At 39.4% G+C, this 23,397-nt stretch overlaps 1 protein-coding gene across 14 annotated transcripts in view; it reads right to left on the bottom strand.

Moving 5' to 3' along the window:
• PKP4 (plakophilin 4) overlaps positions 1–23,397 on the bottom strand; it is a 227,969-nt gene that overhangs the window by 28,812 nt on the left and 175,760 nt on the right. For 10 of the 14 annotated variants that reach the window (XM_017547370.2, XM_017547424.2, XM_017547444.1 and 7 more), the window contains 4 exons: positions 20,913–21,101; positions 18,547–18,766; positions 12,165–12,297; positions 10,262–10,475 (listed from right to left, as the gene is read on the bottom strand). In XM_017547370.2, coding sequence (XP_017402859.1) covers positions 10,262–10,475; positions 12,165–12,297; positions 18,547–18,766; positions 20,913–21,101 — 756 coding nt within the window. The remainder of the gene's footprint in view (positions 1–10,261; positions 10,476–12,164; positions 12,298–18,546; positions 18,767–20,912; positions 21,102–23,397) is intronic. The other 4 variants (XM_017547398.2, XM_037745361.1, XM_037745356.1 and 1 more) reach the window with 1 other exon arrangement.

The raw sequence follows: 23,397 nt of genomic DNA, 5'->3' as shown, positions 1-23,397 counted from the left end.
AAAAAAAAAAAAAAAAAAAAAAAAAACCTACTACCCAGGCTCAGAGAGTGAAGAACGATCAAGGAGATAATAGATGTTAAGGTCTTGTAGACCCTCTACCCCTACTCCGTTCCCAGTACAAAGCAAGCATCATGACCAGTGGCTAATGGGACTGGGTAGTCCCATTCAAGCTCTCTGGGGGCACACTGCCTGGTATGTGTTCCTCCCCACTGGCCTGCCCCAGCTCCTGGCAAGTCGGCATCAATGGGCTCACTGTAACAGACTGGTGTCACAAATAACCACCCTATAAAGATTCTTGAAAAATGGGGGTAGAAATATTAGATTAATAGCACAAATATAATATCAGGGCTACAGACTGTCTCAGGGCCCTTGCCTGCTTCTCCTAGCACACACTTCCATTATCATTCTCTATACCATCTCAGCTGAAACACTCAGGATCTAGCAAACACACATCTCCATTTCTTCTCAATGCAGCTGCCCTGGAAGTTCTCCTCTTAGCCCAATGGGGTTTTTATAAACTTCTGTGGCTTTTTCTTGGAAAGAGAGTAACACTAAGATGCTATAATGCCTACATCCTGCTACAATATGGCTTCCCACCAGTCTTAAAGTTACACACCTCGTACCTTTGAGATTTATGTTACCTCTACCCAAACATAGTATAGACCTGTGCTGCCCCATATGGTGGCCACCAGCCACACGTGGCTACCTGAAATAAGGTTAGTCCAAATTGCGATATGCTGTTAAGTAAAAAATAGATTATGAAGACTTGGTACAAAAAAGTGAATGCAAAACATCTCATTAATAATTTTTGTATTTTTTGGTGGTTGAAATACTTTGAAACTATTAGGCCAAATAAAATATATTATTAAAATAGATTTCCCATGGCTGCTGGAAAATGTAGAAAACAAGCAGCTCATATTATTATTCTACTGAACAGCGCTGGCAGAGACGCTTGCTTGCTTCATGCCAGACTTCGAGGGAGACGCACAGGGGAGCCGTCTGCTTTCAGGGGGCCTTACCACAAACAGTTACACCACCAGGCAGTTGTGACAAAGGGCAGGAGGAGCAACAGGCACAGCTTGAATATCCTGCATGCCAGGCGCTCAACACACATCATCACCAAAACACCAAGCAGCAGGTAATGGGTTATCACTGGGGACACTAAGGTTTGACAGTGGGGATGTGCCTGGAGCCATAGAGCTGGAAGGCAACAAGTCAACCTGGCTCCAAAACTGATACTCAGTCGAGACCATGCTGCTTCTCGCTGGATGTTTTCCAAAGTGTGTGAACTTGTGTTTGATAGGAGGATGGGAGGCCACATTTGAACTGGAGTGTCAAGGACAGAGGCCAGAAAGGAGCAGGTTGGGGGTGCAGAGCTCTTCGGGCCAACTATAGCCCTGGCAAAGCAGCAGGAGTAGGGATGGCACATGCTGGAGCTGGCTGGCAGGAGGGTACAAGAGCTACCGATTTGGCCGGCAGGTGGGAAAACCTGAACCGCAGACACAGGTATTCTCCCAGGGAGGAGGATGAGGTCAATGGGCTAGGAGGGGCGGAGCCTATTTCACAGGACAGGATTGAGGAGGGAGGTGATGAGGATCTGAAGGAGTGAGGAGGGGACAGAAGGCCAAGAGGGAAGGAAAGTACCTGTGGTGAGATTTTGGAGCCAGATGCAAACTGAGGGCAGTGTCACAGGTAAGCCGGCAGTTTGAATATGTGTAAAAATATGGTGCTGCTAACAGAAATGAGGAAGTCAAGGGGGTGGTGGGGAGAATCAGTGCCATAAAAATGTCTGCTGGGCTAATCAGCTGCCCAAGCTTCCTACCAGGGCTGAACGTTATGAACAAATTATGAAATCGAAGTGAAACTGAGATAATGGGAAAACAATTATGAGAGAGGGACAAAACTACTGTCCTCAGTTGTGGAAAAACGCCTTTCTCTGGATATATTCTGAGAAAAACAAGTCATAGTGGTACACAGCCATTCCCAGGGTTTCTAAGAGACCACTATCTGAGCAGAGTTCCTGAAACCTGTGCAGTGACCCCTCCATGCAGTGCTGCTCCTGGTCTATAGGTGTGGCTTGAGGCTTTCTCCTTCCTGCCCCCAAGGCATGAGATGCCAGCTGCTGCACTCCCTGCTGGCTAGCACCAAGCATTGCAGGTGGTGGACAGGCCTGCCTTGCTTACCTCTGTGTTCCCTGGGATTTCCTGCACAGCAGATGCACAATCCTCATGGGGCATATGGGAGCTCACTAGGTCCAGCTGTGCTCAGGACATCACCATCTCAGTTTTCAGGGCAGTGGGAAGTAGGTGCTCAGGTGGTCTGAGGGCAAGATGCTTTCTAGAAGGGAGTTGTGTGGAAGTAAAGACCTGGGCTGGCCACAGAGGCTGCACACAGGGGCCCCAGCCTGCATATTCTATCTGAAGGTGATTGTTCCTGCTGCTGAAATTTGTCCCTAGCTGGGACATGACAGATCTTTAGTGCCTTTAGAGGATATAAGGGTTAGCCCTAGTTTCTGTGATTTTGCAGGCATAAAAGTGAATCACAACATCTTTGAAAAGATCTATCAATTTCTAGAGATCCATTTACAGAATCCTATTTGCATTTTAACATATTCTTCTTTATTCTAGGTAATTTTACCACTTCATGGGTATATTTTGAGGATTAATGACATAATGTAGTTGTACAGTCCTATGCTGCCTGGAAAGGAATTTCTACAGAAAATAAGCTTACAGTTCAGAAATGCTGACTGAGAATTGCCACTATGGGACACAAAGAGTGGCTCCTTCTGCTGGAGCAGAGCTAATAAAAGGAAACAGGTCACACAAAAGGAAATTAGAGAATCCTTCTGGGGCAGAAATGGCAGCAGGGGCAGCAGCTCTGGACACCCTTGTTCTGCAGGTTATTTCAATGTGATATAGAATTAGGTCATTCACACTGTCATAGTTATACTATCATAGAGATTTGCCCAACAAACAGTCACTGAAGTAATATATTCCACAGCTGACCTACGTGTTACAGGAACACACTTGCTCCTCTGTAACTGCACTAGATCTTCAACCCAGTTGTCTGGTGCTGGCAGAAGCTTAGAGACAAAGGTGCCTCCAGCTATAAGCTTTAGAGTATCAGGCTCAGAAACTGCAAAGCATTTGGAAGTCCTGGCCTGGGATCTCCGTATTCCCACCTGCTTTGCATTTATAGGCCGTGTAGTCAATGAGGGAGTATATCATTACGGGGCCTCTGTTTTGCTGAGAAGTTCCACTCCGACTGATGGTTGAATACTCAAGTCCTGTAAGTGACCTTCTGAGACCCACCCTTGACTGCCTCATTGTGCCTGGCACTAAGAAGCCTACACTCAAAATATAGGGTCATATTCCATTTACAGGATTGAATCTTTTCATACTCAAAACTGTAAATCTTGAAATACTCACAAGACCTAAAATCACATCTCACAGGTTTCTTAAGCAAACTGAAGTTTTATGATTATACTTGATCACTAGTTTGATATGATGGTGCCAGTGGTGAAATTCAAGGATATTTTCTATGGTCCTGGGTAAAATTCAGAGAGTAAAGTTAATTGTGGGGCTTTTCTCCTTTCCCTTTTTGGTGGTAATCTTAAAGAACAAAGGAAATAACATTTGTACCCTCCAGATTTAGCTCCTGTTCAGCCCTTCTCAGTGGCCAGAGTAGGCAAGGGAAGGGTCAGGGAAGAAACACCTCCAGCCTGGACATCAGGAACTCAGCCTGGAGACTTGCCTGCTCAAGCTTTCTGGACTTTGGTTTCTTATCTGTAATAACAGGGGAAGACAGGAGATTTCTGTAGGGTTCTTTCCAGTTCAAAGTTCTCTACCAATTAAGAACTGGTCTATTTGTAATAAACATTTTTTTGTCTTGTTAGCATAAACTTTAAAAAATCTGTCATTTCTCATTACACATTTTCAAGGTTTGAAATGTTCAGTAAATAATGGAACTTGTTTCTGTTGTTATTGTCTTATTTTATTTATTTTTTTTTGAGACAGAGTCTCTCACTGTCACCCAGGCTGGAATGCAGTGGTGCAATCTTGATTCACTGCAATCTCTGCCTTCCAGGTTCAAGAGATTCTCCTGCTTTAGACTGTCTAGTAGCTGGGATTACAGGCGTGTGCCACTGCATCCGGCTAATTTTTGTATTTTTAGTAGAGATGGGGTTTCGCCATGTTGGCCTGGCTGGTCTCGAATGCCTGGCCTCAAGTGATTCGCCTCCCTTGGCCTTCCAAAGTGCTGGGATTACAGGTGTGAACCACCATGCCCAGCTATGTTCTATAAAGCGGACCAAATGATATGGGTCCTTACTGATTTGGGCTGGAAATTGGGAGGAGATGTCGCTAGATTTCTGATTTCTGAAAATGACCCACACAACTTCTAACAAACCTAGTGGTCCACAGCAGGAGGATAGACAGTAACAGGCCAACTTCTTTCTCATCAGTGAATAAATGACCTGTTTTGAAGGCATATTAATTAGGATAAGAGGACATACTTTGTAAATTGCCTCATCCTGTAATGGCAAGTAATCATCCAAAAGGCATGTCCACCAAGTTCCTGCTTTTTATAGTACAGAAGACTAATTGTTGCCAGACTGGTTCTACCCTTTGTTAAACCCTAGCCTGGCCCATCTACCCTTCCTCAGGTACAACTATTATTTTCTTATTAACTTATCATTTAATTAGAAATATGGAGCTAATGATCAGGAAGACAATAAGCTTCATTTCATGTTCTGCAGTGCCTGGAATCCACTGCAGGCATCCAAACATTTCACAATAAGCAGTGGAAATATTTTACTTAGCCATATGGATGAATAATTACTTGCTAAATTGGAAGAAATGTACATGTAGCAGTCATATGAACAAAGTCTATTATTACTCAAGAACAAAGGCTACTTTTTGGTATTTAACACTAGTGTTAAGAGGGTAACAGAAGTGTGATAGTTTGGGACATCTGGTACATACATTAAAAAGCAGGCCTCCAGATTCTGTGCAAAATCTTCAATGTCAATAGTTTTAAAAAACAATGTTTTCAGGATGCTCAATAACTTGAAACTCATATTTCCTAGCTTAGAAACACTAATTCTCTTGAACAACATCTTTTTTAGTGGCAAGATGTTCCCATCTTCCCTCCATACTTTGTGGCCTAGTAGACATTCATTTTATAACCCAACTGGGGAAGAACCATACCTCATCTGGCTTTCAAGTTTAAGTACAACAAACAGCAAAAAATACCTTTGGAATAAAAGAAAAATTACCGTAAGCACTCACATATATCACTAACTACTAAAAGAAAAGCTCATTAGGTTTCAACCTGGAAAATGTTCAACACGATGAAGAAAACACAAGAATCATGTTACATACCAGAGAATCATTTTAATTAACAATGACAGCCATACTGTCTTAGGAAAATACATTTGGTGAAAAGTCCTTTTTTCCCTCTTAAAATAAAGATGTGGCCAAAAATATAGGCCCTGGGCAGTTATTATATTTAAAGCAAAGGCAAGGCATCTTTATAAAAAATAGCTAAAATTTCTCCACTTCAGTACAGTAAAAACTGCCAAACAAAGGGGACTAGAAAAAAATAAAGACCGGATTAATAACTGGGTTGAATTACTTAATATTAAGAATAAAAGAATTCCTAGTTTCAAGGGGATAGTAGTTTTTTCAAATTATACAATATTTGGAACACAATAGTTCGGTATATCTTAACATTTCATGATCCTAAGTTGACTGTAATTTTCACTTAGGAACTCGTAGGCCATACCTACAAAGGCCAAGCACTGTGCAAGGCTGGCCGTGGTAGCTGTGAAGGACATCGGCAGAACACTAAAATCTAAGGCTCATGTTCTGTTCTCAAAGGGGAATTCATAGCAGACGGGCGCCTGATGGGAAATGCTGGGTGATATGGTCACATAGCACTTTGCAGCCTTAGTTTAGAGCAGACATGTTCTAATACCAGTTCAGACTGGGGGCTTACTTTCTTGGTTGGGAGAGCTGGTGGCTGGATCTAGTGCTGAAATGATCTTTTTGTAGGGCCATTCCTATGTAAAAATGTCCTCCTGAGGGTTTGTACTTTTTGCCTTCTCAAGTTACATCAGATGTCTTCTTGCTGCTTTCTGGATAACCCTGTTGTCCAGCCTTAACCCCACCAGGTAATGAGCTTCCTGTCCTGTAGGTTCATGTACATGATGGCGGCTACTTTGTGTGGGAGCCCTAAAGGAGATTCATGCACTGGACAGATGACTGAAAAAATGAGTTCTGAGGTCTCCCTCAACCCTGTGATTCTACAATTAAGGACGGCTTGAGCATTTGATGTGAGGAAGAATTAATGAAAGAAGAAAGAAGAGTTCAAGGGTCTCTTGTTGTTTTCATGCTTTAATATGTATCAAGGATCAATCACTCTTAAAATATTACTGAATATCAGTTAAAGTTGGTACCACTAAATTGTAGGACTGGGAAATGTGAGTAATTTTGCTGTCTCTATAAAGCCTAGACTAAAAATATAAGTACGCACACACAAAAAGCAATTAACTATGCTAGATTTATATTGTGACCTTGTAGTTTCACATTAGTTAGACAATGCACAGATATAAATCAAACACAGCTGCCATTTAGCTTTTTGAACTGGAAACTCGTAAGTTTTCTGGTCCAACCTCCTTTACTTACGGCAACTGTGTGGAGTGTTTACCCACTGACCACTCCCATTCCAATGTTTTGAAGAAAACATTTGCTAATCACTCCACATGTCAAAATAAACTACTAGTGTTAAAACTTATAGTTATAAAGCAATTCTTAACATCTCCTACTCTATAAGTATGGCAAAAAATTGTTTCTTATAGTCTAAAAGCTACCAGCAGATATTTTCAAGAGAAATATCAGAGGTAGTTCTTAGTTTTACATCGGGAAGAGATATGATCTATCAGGAAAATAGCTCTTTTTGAATTATAAAACACTTTTATCTTCTTTCCAAGGCCAAGGTCCATGTTTTAAAACATCTTATGTTCTCAATGACTGGTACTGTACCCACAGAGAAATGAAATAAGGAAGAAAGCATCTAAATTAGCACGCAATTCTGGAGTGTGCTCCAGGTAAACTAGTACAGAAAAGCCCTTGGTAGTAATATTGGGCTCTAAAGTAAATTTGATTTATTTTTAAATGTAAAGAAAAAAGTACATATTGATATACTTTTCTTCATGAAATCTTACAAATTCCTTGAGCTCAGCCCAGGAAAGGCACTTAACAGTCTCTCCTAAGGAAAAAACTCAAACAGAAATTCAGAAAGACTCATTCCTCCTATGAGAGGACAGAAGAGCAGGTAAAAGCTTCACATTAAGTATATAAGGATCAGGTCATGATGAATGTCTAGTTAAATTTGAGAAGCTGTGTTTTCCATCGTCCCTGGGTCACCACTGCTCTCTCAGAGAGCAGTGCACATGGTCTTTCGCAGCCCTCCTGGCTGCACGGTGCTACTATGGGAAGACACCTGGACATGACACCGGAAGTTCAAAGTGATAGGAAGAGAAACATCAGGCAAAGCAGGAGAGCACTTGTGTATTGTAAATGATTCTGTCTCCTCTACGCCTCCCTAACAGGCGGCTGAGGGTAAATTTGTTGGCATAATCACAGTGACTGTGTTGACTTCTAGAATGAACATAGCTACATTTTTATTTTTTCTTAATTCTGTTTAGCTAGATCTAATTTTCATTTTATAGCTACATGCACACATATGCAAAAATAATTTGTTTTTTGGTGAGATGCCTCAAAAGCATTTTAGAAAGCAGGAGCATTAATTTAGAAGCGCTAAACCATTAATATTCAAAACACATTAAGGCAGGTAGTCCATTGCAGAGTTATGATTACTTGTAAAGCATATTCTACTTTTGGTATTTTGAGAACAAGGAAATACTGATTTTGTGTTTTCAACACTAATATCTTATGAGAAAGTTGACTCCCCTTAAATATTGGATGCAGCATGGTTTTACTCATTCCCAAGTGAACCTACAATTCTGATTTCATATTGGAAACTGGGGGGAATGAAATTAATTTTGAAGAAATGTTGTTTAAAAATTTTAAATTAAATATCTCAAGCATGAAAAAAGGCAAAGAAAATATAAAACAAACACCCAGGTATGCTAGCTTTGTCACATATTAATGTTTTGTCTTATGTATTTCAGATTTCTCTAAAGAAACAGTGCTGGAATACAACCCCCAGTTCCATTTTCTTCCTTCCTCTTCATAGAGGTAACCCCAATCCTGAATCTATTCTTATCATTCCAATTAGAAATTTTAACTTTATTACATGTGCATATATCCATATCAATCTACATATTTAAAAACTTTATTCAAATAGTATTACTCTGTAGTTATCATTCTGCAAGTATTTCTGAAGCTGTCTATGTTGTTATGCATAGTCTAATGTGCTTATTTTAACTGCTGTATGTGGTTTTGCTGTGTGAGAGTGCTGCCACCGATGTAACTATTCTTCTGCCAAAGAATCCTTAGTATTTTCCCTGAATTCTCTATTACAAGCAATGCTGTCACCAGTGTGTCCTCATGCAGAACCATTCTTCCAGCTCAATTTCAAGTATCCTTGAATCCAGCCACTGGCACTGCAACATCATTACTCACTCCTCCCTCTCTCTCATTCCCTACATCTGACCATCATGCCCAGACCATGAAGTATTTCTCTGACTGCTCCACCCCACTCTTCCTTTTCATCATTGAAATAGTTCAAGCTGTTATCATTGGACTGTTGGTCTGCTCATAGGTTTCCCAGGCTCTCCCCATTCAAGAATCAATCCTCTACCCTGCTGCCTGCTGGAAGAAGGCATTAAAAGGCCTAAGCTGGCCATGCCATGCCCCAATGTGCCCACTGCATATGGAACACAATTAAGTTCCTTATAAAAGTCTCCAAAATGGGCCAGGCACAGTGGCTTACACCTGTAACCCCAGCACTTTGGGAGGATGAGATGGGCAGATCACCTGACGTCAGGAATTCGAGACCAGTCTGGCCAACATAGTGAAACCCCGTCTCTACCAGAAATATAAAAATTAGCTGGGCACAGTAGTGCGCGCGTGTAATCCCAGTTACTCAGGAAGCTGAGTCAGGAGAATCGCTTGAACCCAGGAGGCGGAGGTTGCAGTGAGCCGAGATCACGCCATTGCATTCTAGCCTGGGTGACCGAGCAAGACTCTGTCTCAGAAAAAAAAAGTTCCCTAAATGAAGACTGTATCTCTCTCTGGCCTTGTTTTCTTTAATTTTTTTTTTTGGAAACAGAGTCTCACTTGTCACCAGGCTGCAGTGCAGTGGTATCATCATGGCTCACTGCAGCCTTACCTCCTGGGCTTAAGTGATTCTCCTACCTCGGCCTCCCAAGTAGCTGGGAGGTGGCACAGGCACATGCCACCACGCACAGATACTTATTTTTATTTTTTGTAGAGATGGGGTCTCCCTGTGTTGCCCAGGTTGGTCTTGGACTCCTGGTCTTAAGTGATCAGTCTCCCAAAGTGTTGGGATTATAGGTGTGAGCTACCACGCCTGGCTCTTCAGTAAGTTTAACACTATATCCAATGCTGTTTCTGAGCTTGTAAATGGAAAGATCTCTACCTATCCAGCCAATGCCTCCTCATCCTTTAGGCCAACTTTGGTTTCATGTCACCCAGGAAACCCATCATCTGTGCCCAGTGCAACCTCTGTTGAGTGAGACTTGCCACGTTTCCCAACACTCACAAAACCACTAGTTTCCTCATCAGTTTGTGGGTGACTTAAGTGCAGGCACTGGGTTTTATTCATCTTTCTATCTGTGGGGCCTAACAAAGCATGTGGGAATACAAACAGGCACTCAGACACCAGCTGAACTAAGTGTAAGGTAGCCAATCCATTAAGTGTATTTTATTTTCATAATAAAGAAGAGCCTGTCTATTTAAAACAACTAGATTTACTATGAAATACATAGTAAAAAATGTCATATTCAGTCCTCCATGAATAAGACATCTGTTAGCTGATATTTACAAATTAATAAGTATAATAACTGATACTAACAGAGATGACCCTGAAGCGCTATAAATGGTTTCTGATTCATTAGTCTAAATACTACTTGACCTTCACAGTTGTGAGCATTACATATATCTCATCATCTTTTACCTGGAACCGCCAACTCTTCCACAATGCCACTATACAAGGGCGCAGTCTAGAATGTTTTCAGTATTTCCTCTAGGACAAGATCACGTTCTGTACCTACCTGTGACAAGCTCCCTTACTTCTGCATCAATAGATTTTCTCAACAGTCGCAACAAGGCAGGTATGCCACCAACATTCTTCATTGCTATTTTATTTTCATCTGTAGACTTGCCAAAGACGAGGTTTCGAAGGGCACCACAAGCATTCTTTTGAACTTCCAACACTCTGTGGTCCAAAAGGTCAACCAGATGCTTGATTCCACCTAACCTACACACCTACAATGAAAAACATTAGGTACCAGACCTAAGTAACATGCAATTAATCAGTGATCAGACAGAAGTCTGTTACGGTGAGATCACAGATGTGGATATCGCCAGATCATTTCAAAGGTTACTTTTTATTCCAAATAAGACAACAATTCTAAGGAGAGGCCAGGCCCGGTGGCTCATGCCTGTAATCCCAACACACTGGGAGGCCAAGGCGGGTGGATCACTTGAGGTTAGGAGTTTAAGACCAGCCTGGCCAACATGATGAAACTCTGTCTCTACTAAAAATACAAAAAACTTGGCTGGGCGTTGAGGTGCATGCCTGTAATACCAGCTACTCGGAAGGCTGAGGCCCAAGAATTGCTTGAATCTGGGAGATGGAGGCTGCAGTGAGCTAAGATGGTGCCACTGCACTCCAGCCTGGGCGAGAGAACGAGATTCCGTCTCAAAAAAAAAAAAAAAAAAAAAAATTAAGGACACTCTCTTAGATGATACTCTTTTCCTGGCTTAAAAAAGAGGAGATCTAGGTGGTTTAATGTCCATCGGCAGGTGGGACAGTCCTCCAACCCTCAGAACACACAAGAATTGTACTTTCACTCCAGCAATGCAATGTGCAAATGCACAAACACAGCAAAGCTATATGCAGGGCTTTAGACAATATAGGAAATAATTTTTGACTTAAGTTATTTAGTTTCTAGGATTAGTTCTCTAAGCTCTCCTTAAATTTTCTTCCATTTGTCAATTCATTAGTATATTACTTATTTCTGGGCTTTATTTAGTGCATTCACTTTTAGGTCTGTAGCTGGTATGCTGTGTTGTATATTAAAATGATGAAAAACACTTCAGTTTTATATTACACCGTGGGTCAGAGGAAGGCTTGAGACGTTGAAAGAATCTGTATGTAACACAGAATTACAGACAATAACCAATAGCTTGCTATGTTTCTATAAATATCAAAAAAATCCTTGAAATAAAATATTCATATATGTTCAGCATTAGTGATAGTTATAATCCTCTATAACTTATTTATAGTTGGCACCAATCTGACGAGAATCCCATAAAACGCATTAGCTCACTAGTTCAATAAATACTATAATTTTTACCTAATAGGTTTAAGTTTTCTTTCTGAGACAGAGTCTTGCTCTTTGTTGCCCAGGTTGGAGTGCAGTGGCTCAGTCTCGGCTCACTGCAACCTCTGCCTCCCGGATTCAAGTGATTCTTCTGCCTCAGCCTTCCAAGTAGCTGGGATTACAGGCATGCACCACCATGTTCGACTAATTTTTTAAGTAGAGATGGGGTTTCACCATGTTGACCAGGCCGGGCTTGAACTCCTGACCTCAGATGCTCCGCTTGCCTCTGCCTACCAAAGTGCTGGGATTACAGGCGTGAGCCACCATGCCCAGCCTAAAAAATATTTTCTAAATGCAGGTTAAATTGATTTTTGCTTCATGGTTTTATAAATAAGCTAATAAAGTAGACATATGACTTGAAAATGCTGAAAGCACTCCAAGAAATATATTTATCCTAGTTTTTCCTGTTACTGAAATGTATAGTTAGGTGAAAGAGTATCCAGTATCAAAATATTCCTTTAAAAAGACTCTTGCATTACATCGGATAATTTCTTAAATACAGAAGCACGTGGCTGTTAAATGCAAAGGCACCGTTTTCCCCAGTCATCCCGGGCTCCGTGTCCTGTACCTCCATCTTCACTTTGTTGTCACCAAAGCACAGGTGCTGCAGGTAGGCCGCTGCATTTGCCTGAACAGATGGGAACTGGTGCTGAAGCATGTGAATGACCTCAGGCAGCTCAGGATCACGCCAGGCAAACTCCCTACATGAGAAAAACATGACTTCAGAAAGGAAGGCTCATGTTGTAAAAATACACTGAACAAAAACATTTGTTATAAGGGAAAAAAAGCTCAGCTGAGACAAAAATGAGAAGTTACAAAAATCCTAAAAAATATACACCTAAATAATTTCCCCCCGATGAACATATGCAGAGGCCCAGATGCTTACGATCTTAAAGAAATCATGACGCATAGTCGCACAGAAAGAGGCTCGGGGGAACAAAGAAAACTCCTAATATAAGTAACTCTTCCACTCTAGTGTTCCTCCTTCTGATTCTAATTTGATGTCTTTCTACCTATGTAGGAAATCTGCCAGGGCAAGGAAAGGTAAACACGTGCACTTAGCGAAGCGAGATGTCATGCCTGAAGGGAGAGGAAGGGCTGGTGGGAACAGACAGAGCTGGTGTCAGCTTAGACATCACAAACATTGTGGGCCTGAGGATTTTTAAGAAATAATGTTTATGGTTGCTCTTGAGTATAACAGAGAAACACAGAAAATCATAAAAAAGAAAAAAAGTTGGACCAGTAATCCTATACTCAAGATTACTGCTGCTTCCTGGTTTTTCTATTTATGTGTGCAAATGTGCACACATGTGTGGGTTTTGGAATTTTCTCCGTAACACTGGGTTATTATTAAATAGCAGTTAATATTTCATAAACCCTTATCCCGTGTCAGGCACTAGTACAGGCATTTCATATATATTAATTAATGTAGTCTTACAGCAACCTTAAAGATGCGGAAGTCGAGGCAGACAGGCCATGTACCTGGCCACGTGGCTGTAAGCAGCGGAGCAGAACTCTGCCTTCAGAGTCTGTGCCCTCCGACACTACGCTTTACCACTTTTTTGAACAATGAATATATAATCATGCTATGTATATATTCTTTTATACTTTTTTTTTTTTTCAGTTGACATCCATTTTCAGGATTTTCTAATGTCATGTTATTGGCATATTGTTTGGAATTCTTGTTAAATGTGAGTTTATGCTTATATTATGTGAAGAGCAGATAGCTAGAAAATGGCTCACAGAACAACAAATATGCAGACTGATTACAGGATAAAGTTGGTTGTTTATTAAAAAAAATTATTAATACTAAGTAAACCTTTAAAATTAATGACTGAGTGATACTTCTCTTGCCTGGTTTTTGAAGCCTTAGAGTCTCTCTTGGTCTGGGAAGGCGCCATGTATTAATTTGTTAGACCAATGCAAAGGGAGATGTCATCCCACACCTGTGCGCACACACACACAGACACACACACCACACACCACACACACTCAAAGTGAGTGAATCCTTACTGTGCAACGGTGCTGGAGACACAAATATTGTATAAGATGATTCTATTTAAATAGGGTCTTCTATGCCAAACTAAAAAGTTTAGTCTTAACCACTAACAGGAGTTATTCTTTATTGAGTTTACCTGTATTAGGCATTGTGCCAAGGGCGTCACACTCATTATCTCATTTACCTTTACTGTTGCCCCATGAGGTAAGCACTATTAAAATAACATTAGATACAGATAAGGATCTCAGGATTAACAATTAGTGGTGGAGGTCAGTGAAACCCAGGTGGTCTATATGTTTGCATACACATAAGGAATGAAGGTTTTGAAGCAGGAGAGTTAGAACACGTGACATGGTCACATTTATACAGACCGTAACTCTGGCAAAGGAGAGAAGGCTCTAATATACAAAAAGATGGGTGTCATGCAGACTACCCAATATCTACACAGGAATCCACACAGTTGCTTGAAACAAAATAAGACTTCTCTTTGATTTCTCTCTTTTCCTCATCTTCCCTCATGTAATCTACCAAGTTCTGTTGACTATCTACAAGGTATTTAATGTACATCAAATCCATCCATTTTCTCCATTTTGCCCAGAAGAGTCTAACGGTTTCCTATATGTTCTCTCTGCTTCTAATATTATGCCCTCCTTCCACAACCTGCATGCCCAATCCATTCCTTATACAGCAGCCAGATGATCTAAAAACTGAAATCAGGTATGAGATGGATTTTCTGGCTTGGGGAACAGGTTGGATGATGACATCATTAACAGACATTAAGAATACAGCAAATGCCAAGGAAGGCAGGATAACAGCAGAAAAAGCACAGAATATGGAGTTAGATTGCCCGGGTTTAAGTCTTGGGTCCTTTAATTTCTGTGTGATTTTGAAAACCAATTAACTGATTGGAGCTTCACTTTCCTAAGTTGTAAAACAGGATCAATGAAACTATTATTTCAGTCTTTACTGGCTGGTTGCGATGATTAAATGTGATAATGAATACTAAAATATTTTACATATTTTTACATCTGATACAGATGCTTTATTAATATTCATCATTCTTAAAAAAAATGAGCTATTCTGAAGAGATGAATTCCTGGTAACAAATAGTTTTCCCCTTATGTATTGAAACTATGTCAATTGTTTCTCATGAGAATCTGTCTAAAGCCTATTATGTAAATTTCTATTGTAATTAACAGAGTGCAAAGAGTGTGATTTACTCCTTCTTTGATGACTCACAATCATTACAAATATACATTTTTGTCCTCTTTAAATGGGACACTGAAGGTCAAGATTTCCTGACATCCCTGGGCAACATGAGGGCCAGACAGCCCTGAGGGTAGGCTCCTGCCAGAGCTGAGCAATTAGGTTTGCTTGGCTTCAACTCCATCCTTGATGTAAATTCAGGAGAAATCTACCCTGGAAAAATTGCTATCAATTTGTAGGCTGGCTGGATGGCATCAATGCCTGCCAGGATTTGCTTCAGTAAAACCTAAGTCCAGACTTCTGTTTCCAACCATGATAGAGTAACTCATACTGGATTTTGCCCTCTCACCATAAACAACTACAAAAGTAAATTTAGCTAAATGTAGGAGAAAACTGTTTTTAGGCCCTCGACAACAGGCAACACAAGAAAATAATCCTTGAGAGGAGGGAAACATCAATGAGTCCCGTGCTTACCTGGCTTTCTGCCTGGGGTCACTTTCTGGACCATGACACAGGAAGCGGAGGCCAAGTAGTAAGTGTGGGATTTAATGAGCTGAGGTGGGGAGAGAGTGGAATTTAGGGGTGCCAAAGTGGTTAGAATGTGCAAGGCAGAGTGCTGGAGACAAGGGAGCTCAGCAGAGGTGATTCTATGGGTTTGCGTGTGAACTATCCACAAGTCCTTAGTTGTACCCTGGGCTGTAGGGCACATGCACAGGTCTGGTGGAGAGTGGCTGATGTTGACTCCCAGCCTAGTCACAGAGCAGACCTCACTGAGCACCTCAGGAATTTAGTCAAGATTCCACAAAGGCCAAGTTTTAGGATTAAGGGGCATGTTCTAAGGCTTAAAAGAAATATGAACTGGACCTAACAATGAACAAAACTAATCTTGATGGGATTGAAAGGATCTGGCGGTAATTTAGTTCTCTTTCACAACAAAACTCAGTACCCTAACAGGAGACAACCTAATCCAGATTCCCTATATTGTATCATCTACAACAGCCAGTATATAATTTAAAATGACCAAACTTGAGAAGAAACAGAAACATATGACTTATAAATATGTAAAAAAAGCAACCAAGAGAAAAAGACTCAGAGACCCCAGATGTTGAAATTATCAGAGGAAAAATTAAAATCGTTATGATAAATGTGTTCAAAGACTTAAAGAAAAAGATGTATATAAGGAATGAATAAATAGAGAATCTCACAGGAACACAGAACATAAAAAAAGGAACCAAATTCTAGTATTGGAAATAACACAAATTTGCATGGGCTTCACAATAGACTGTAATCTACAGTACAAAGAACACTAAATTTGAAGGCATCAATAAAAAATTTGATTACAAGAATATAAGGAAAAAAGATTTGAAAAATGAAGACAGTTTCAGTAATCTGTGAAATAATAAAGTGATTCTGTGTGTTTAATTGGAGTCCCAGAAGGAAAGAAAGGAATTTGGAGCAAAAAAAAAAAAAAAAACTTAAAGAATTAATGGCTGACAATTTCCCAATTTTGACAAAAACATCAGCCTACATTACAAGACTCTCAGTGAACCCCAAGCAAGTTAAATGCAAAGAAAATTATACTTAGGTTCATCAGAATAAAACAGCTGAAAGCTAGAGAAAAATCTGAGAAGCAGCCAGTGAAGTCACATTATATAATGAGAATGATACACATGATACCTGCCTCATCAACAGAAACAATGGAGGTCTGAAGACAATGAATGATATCTTTAAAATACTAAAAGAAAAAAATATACACCTGTAAATCCTGAATTGTATATCTATCAAAAAATATCCTTAAAAAAAAAAGTGAAATATTTTCAGATTAACTAAAGCTGACAGAATTTGTCACAAGCAGACATGCAACCCAAGAAAGGCTAAAGAAGTCCTTTAGGCCAAAGGGAAATGAGTTGAGATGGAAACGTGAATATACAGGAAGTCTTTTATGTTACTCCTTTCAGAAGCATCATTGGTATTATTAATAAATTTGGTTTCCAAGTAGATAACTATAAAAAAAACTCGTAGATTTCCTTTTATAACTTCCTCAGTCTTATAGAGAGTTTTTCAGGCTAACTGTAATGTAGCATTAATGATAAAGGCTGACAAGTGAATAAAAACTCAAGTTGCTATTTTCAAAACTAAAAATCGTTGTCATGAGCTTTTAATTTTGGTTTAAATATTCAAACTTCAAAGTCACCTGAGTTCCAGTTTCAGCTAGAATAAATGCACCTACCAATATAAGGTAATCATTTATTCACCTTACAAAGAGCATTATCAGTAAAGTTTCACATAATCAAAGCTAGCCGTAACAGCTTTGATTATGCATTAGACTATGAAATTATCATACTATGAATAGCTGAGGTATATTACCATACATGAAATTCTTGTTTATAGCAAATCAACTCATATTAGAGGTCAAAAGTGAAGTCTTCAGGGACACATATTAAACTCGAAGCTCTCATCACACTTCACTGCCTTTCTAGGTAGCTATTATTTTCTCTTCAGGTCCAGCCAAGGGATGGTCTAAATTACCTACAATTCAAACTCCTTTTGGGAATTTCTGCATCTATTTGGGTGCCTTAGTTTTTTTGTCATTTTGAGGATTTGAAAAAACAAAATCAGTAAGAGTATCTCTGACAAGCTGTAGGTGTTATTAGACAAGTTATTTTTGAAACTTCTTAAAATGACAAAAAGGTGGCAAACCAGGGACAGCAGAACCAAATGCATTTATAAAGCTTGCAGATTAGGACTAAAAGTGAATAAGTGAAGTGATTTTAGTGAAGCAGTGGACTTCCCATTTAACTCTGAAGTATCTTTAGTCATTTTGTTTTAATGACCAAAACCTCACTCATCATTTTAATTCACATTAAAACAAGTTGGTAGGTTGCTAAAAATGAATTGATAATTATAACAATTTTCCAGTGAAGCAACTATTTGTGGGCGAAGGGTGAATGAAATCTTGCATGCACGCCTTAAAATAACACTAAAGCTGCTTAAAATTTAGCAACAATTTCACTCTTTCAGAAATAAAAATTCTCTTTTAGTTTCAAAATATCTTTATTTCCTGAATATTTCAAATGGCTTTAAGGACAAGGTCAGCTTTTCAAAATCAATCACGTATTAAATGACTCATACTTATCTTAATAAAAAATGCTGTTTACAGGGCCAAATAAAATCAGAAGGAGAAAATGTCTATGATTTGCCAAATACTTTTTGCTTATTAGATAGAATTTCTTATAAAGACTATCTTCTCCTAAATGTCAGAAAGTGTTTTCAAAGGACGTAGTTAATAAAAGCATTATATATGGTTGACCACTATGATTCAAAATGTATATGACATTGGTCTTTCTGCAGTTTGGAATAATCATATCCATTTTTTGAAGCTGTTATCCAGGAAGTTGGTCAGCATAAGGGCAAAGCAAAAAGTGATCCTTCAAAGCCTTGTTTAATTCCAAGAGGCTATTCCAGGTAGTTGTCTTGATAAAGTATTTCAGTGATGACTGTTGCAGATATTCCCAAGGATCTGTGCATTCTCTAACTTATTATGAAAGGATGGAAAGAAGGAATCTATCTTTAAAATGAAATTAACCTCAATGACCTACATAGCTGGAATACAACTGGAAGTATTAATAGTTATGGAATTAATGATAATACAATAGACTTAGCAACTTAAAAATACGTTAAAATGGAGGAACTGGCTGACTCCTGCAACACTGTAGCCTTCTAGAAACTCCTAACTGGTACTTGCCTAGGGTCCTTCTGAATGCTGTCTATTGATGGGGATCTTGTGGTGCCATCATCGGCCGGCACTGCGTGCTGAAGCCTGCTGTAATTGCACTCTTGCACTCGATATTGTATAGGCCTGTAGGGCTCCGCGTAGGTAGCTGTTGTGTTCAGAGCATAATTATTTCTTTGGTATGTAAGGGTACTTCGTTGGCTGGACGTCCTTTGTAGATTTCCAATACCTACTAGGAAGTCAACATTTTGAAAAAGATTAGTATGTTCTCCATGAGCTCACATTTTAATAAAAGGTAAAACATTTTTAATTTTAGGGACTATAGGTTTTGGCAATTATATAAATTGCTTACTTTTAGATTTTAAAATTCTACCTTATTAGTGCTAAAAAAGGGTACTTAACTTTTTAATGTACATCAATATTTTGCTAATTTTATTAGCAAGAAAGGGCAAAAGTGAAACTACAACTCTGCTTATATAATAGGTCTTAATATGTTCATTAAGGTTCAGTAACCAAATTGACAGAAATTCAAAAATCTTAGCGATAAATGATAAAATAGCAAAATTTCTTAATTTCATTCTAGTGGTTAAAAACAAGATATTTACTCAAATTTGTAAGTAACTAAAACCATCAAAATTTTAACACCTAGTGTACACAGGTTACTTATTTTGTTCTACAGGAGTCTGTCCTTATCTTTTGGCTTTACCTTCCATGGTTTCAGGTACCCGTGGTCAACTGTTATCCAAAAATATCAAATGGAAAATTCCAGAATTAAGTAATTCATAAGTTTTAAATTGCATGCCATTCTGTGTAATATGATGAAATCTTGTGCCATTCAGCTGTGATCCCACTGGGATGTGAATAATCTTTGTCCAGTGTACCCATGCTACAGATGCTACTAGCATGTTAGTCATTTAGCAGCTGTCTTGACTATTAGATCAACTGTCTTAGCACTGCAGCAATCCTTGTTTTACTTAATTGTTCTATTTCATTACTTGTTACTGTTGTTAATCTCTTACTGTGCCTGATTTATAAATTAAACTTTATCACATGAATGAATGTATAGGAAAGTACACAGTATATACAGGGTTCAGGAGTATCAGCCATTTCAGGCAACCACTGATAGTCTTGGAACGTATTCCCTATGGATAAAGAGAGACTACCACGCATTTTGTTTCTAGACCTGTGGATTGTAGTAACACTGGAAAATCTACTTCACAAGAGAGAAAAAAGACTGATATGTCAAATTATTCTATAGCTACTCCCCTAAATTATTATATAATGCTATTATAAAGATACTGTACACTGTATTTAACATGACTTTCCTAATTATTGCAGTGGGTATCTCTCCAGTAACTGTATACATATTTTCCTGCAATTAAAAACATATTAAATATCTATTTATTAGTCCTATTAAAGGAATTCCTCAATTTACAGACATAAGAAAAAGTGAAATATTTCTTTATTAACATCCATTACAAATTGGTACATTTTATTCAAAGATAAATCCCTCAGTGGTTCAAACTGTCAATTTCCTGCAAAGAACCAATTCAAATTCAGTCTTCCCAATCTGCTGTTCTGGTAGGTATGTCTCCTAGAGTTGTGCCTTTGAGGGGTTATTATTGCTACCTAGGGTTCATTTGTAAGCATGTTAATAAATCTGTGATATTTCTTAAAAGAAAAAAAAAAGCAGTCTTGAGACTGCATAAGCCAGCCCTGCAGCACGACCTGGCAGCTCACAGCACCATGGGCTGCAGCTTCCGCTCTACCAGCCTTGATGGTGTGGCATAAACATGAGGACTGGCAGTACAAAGGTGTGATGCTCCAGCCCTCTGCTTTTATAAAATGTCGCTATTGAATCCTGACTTGGTTTGAGTCCATTGCAAGGGGTATCTATTTCACATTCTACATTTAACTATTCAGAGAACATCCAACATTTAAAAAGGAGTAATGCCAAATATACTTGGGCTTCATGCTTGCTAAATCAAAGACAGCCAAGTAACTCATTTATGGATTTTCTCCAAAAACTTGTTCGGCAAAAAAATTACAAAGAAATATTCCAACAGGGCTTTCCTTTTGATATTGAATATGCAGCTAACCTGAGGAGAGTCAGATTTACAGTTTTACAAACTTATTCCTGAACTAACAGTATAATCACTATGTTCATTGATTAGATTGTACTAAGGTAAAAATATATCACCTGTAAATAGGTACTAAATGAACCTGTTTTATTGCTTATTGATCTGCTGTCACAGCTGCTTACCTGACAACCAAATGGGCAACATGATTTCCTTCTAACAGGGAACCCAACCTCAATAAAGTGCTTCTACTACGGAGCCTGAGAATTCGGGAAATCAGTAAACAGAGCTAATGCCCACCTGAGCCTGTGCGATACAACGCCGTCTGCGATCCTTGGAGTTCCACAGTTCCGTGGTTTGGGCTGCGGTACACTGGGCTGTAATAGGTCCTCCCCTCATATATAGGAGTAATGTGCAAGTCGGGAGACACAGCGGAACGAAGGTCTTGCCCCAGCTGACTGTGCTGACTAGCATAGGAACTCCGTAAGCCTAGAGGGATGAAAATCACATCATTAAGAACCGAGATAATCACATTGAGGTTAAAAACATAAACTCTAATGAAAATCCTAACCCCTTAAACCCAGCATTTTGAAAGGCAGAGGTGGGAGAACGGCTTGAGCTCAGGAATGTGAGAGCACTCTGGGCAACAGAGTGAGACCCCATCTCTACAAAAAATAATTTCAAAAAATTGGTTGGGTGTGGTGGTGTATGTCTGTGATCCCAGCTACTTGGGAGGCTAAGCTGGAAGATTGCTTGAACCCAGAATGTCGAGGCTGCCGTGGACCAAGATCATGCCACTGCACTCCAGCCTGGGTGACCAGGTGAGACCTTGTTTCAAAATAAATACATAAATACATATATACATAGATACATACTAAAAAAAATCCTAACCAATAGGACTAAGTGTTAAGTCTAAACACTAAAACTAGTAAATTTTACCAAAGAGAAATGCCACAAGTGAAAAGGACTTCATATATATTTTTTAAATAAAACTTTCTCTTGTCAGGAAGATAAAAGTAGGTCTTGTAAGAAAATTAAAAAGTTAATTGATTTGATATGCTGAGATTCATCCTCCAATAAGCTAGTTTATGATGGAGACCAAACAGAATGACCTATTATTATATCACTTCACTTTAAAAGTCTTATACAAGCAGTGGTTCATGCTGCTCTCTTCCTGCCCTGCAGACCTACCAGTCTCATTCAGTGGACAATCAGCTTCTCTCTGGGCACAAGGTCCACTATCTAGCACCTCTTTAAATTCCAACATCTAAGATAATGCCTACATAATGTACTTGGTAAAGGCTGATTTTTTTTTTTTTTTTTTTTGAGATGGAGTTTCGCTCTTGTTACCCAGGCTGGAGTGCAATGGCGCGATCTCGGCTCACCGCAACCTCTGCCTCCTGGGTTCAGGCAATTTTCCTGCCTCAGCCTCCTGAGTAGCTGGGATTACAGGCACGCGCCACCATACCCAGCTAATTTTTTGTAGTTTTAGTAGGGATGGGGTTTCACCGTGTTGACCAAGATGGTCTCGATCTCTTGACCTTGTGATCCACCCGCCTCGGCCTCCCAAAGTGCTGAGATTACAGGCGTGAGCCACCGCGCCCGGCAAGGCTGATATTTAAAAGCTGTTTTGGGCCTGGGGTGGTGGCTCATGCCTGTAATTCCAGCACTTTGGGAGGCCGAGGTGGGCGGATCACTTGAGGTTGGGAGTTTGAGACATGTAGAAACCCTGTTTCTCCTAAAAATACAAAATTAGCCGGGCATGGTGGCACATGCCTGTAATCCCAGCCTACTTGGGAGGCTGAGGTAGGAGATTCGCTTGAACCTGGGAGATGGAGGTTGCGGTGAGCCAAGATTGCACCACTGTACTCCAGCCTGGGCAACAAGAGTGAAACTCAGTCTCTCAAAAAAAAAAGAAAAGAAAAAAAGGAAAAAAAAGTTGTTTTGAAATGTTTATTAACTCACATATAATTTTTACAGAAAAACACTAGAAATTTTATGCTATAAGTTTTGTATTATCAGAACTAATGTTAAGTACTATAAAATACTATTTTCCTATTTGTTTATCATTGTTTTTCTTTTTTTTTTAAAAAAAATCAAACCCAAAAACTGTTGTTTTTATAAGAACTCACATACCAGATTTTCGTTTACTTTCTTTCTAGTATAAAGAAAAAATACAAAGTTAGTAGTACATGAACATTAAATCGTTTTAAATATTTTGATTCAAACTGCTAATAACTAATGTTTACACATGGGACTCGATAAAAATGTATACCACAAACCCAAATATTTCATTTTTTTAAAAAGATGGAATGAATATTTTCTATATTGTGATGCACAGAAGTTTGTGATTTGCATCATTGGTAAGTAAAGTCTGTCACTGTAGAAATACCAACTAAGGGGTACATCCCAAATATAAGAGAAAGCACAAACATAGCAGAAGTTAGCATATATTTGCTTTAAAAATAATGGCAAATCATTAACAATTTAAGTAATTACAAAAAGATAAGATTGGCCTGGCACGGTGGCTCATGCCAGTAATCCCAGCACTTTGAGAGGCTGAGGAGGGTGGATCACAAGGTCAGGAGTTCAAGACCAGCCTGGCCAACATGGTGAAATCCTGTCTCTACTAAAAATACAGAAATTAGCTGTGTGTGGTGGCAGGTGCCTATAATCCCAGCTACTTGGGAGGCTGAGGCAGAGAATTGCTTGAATCTGGGAGGCAGAGGTTGCAGTGAGCCGAGATCATGCCACTGAACTCCAGCATGAGTGACTGGGATGCCAT

This window comes from Cebus imitator, unplaced genomic scaffold, assembly GCF_001604975.1.
Source record: "Cebus imitator isolate Cc_AM_T3 unplaced genomic scaffold, Cebus_imitator-1.0 Scaffold10, whole genome shotgun sequence".
NCBI lineage: Eukaryota > Metazoa > Chordata > Mammalia > Primates > Cebidae > Cebus > Cebus imitator.
This window is presented reverse-complemented; position numbering and strand designations above follow the sequence as displayed.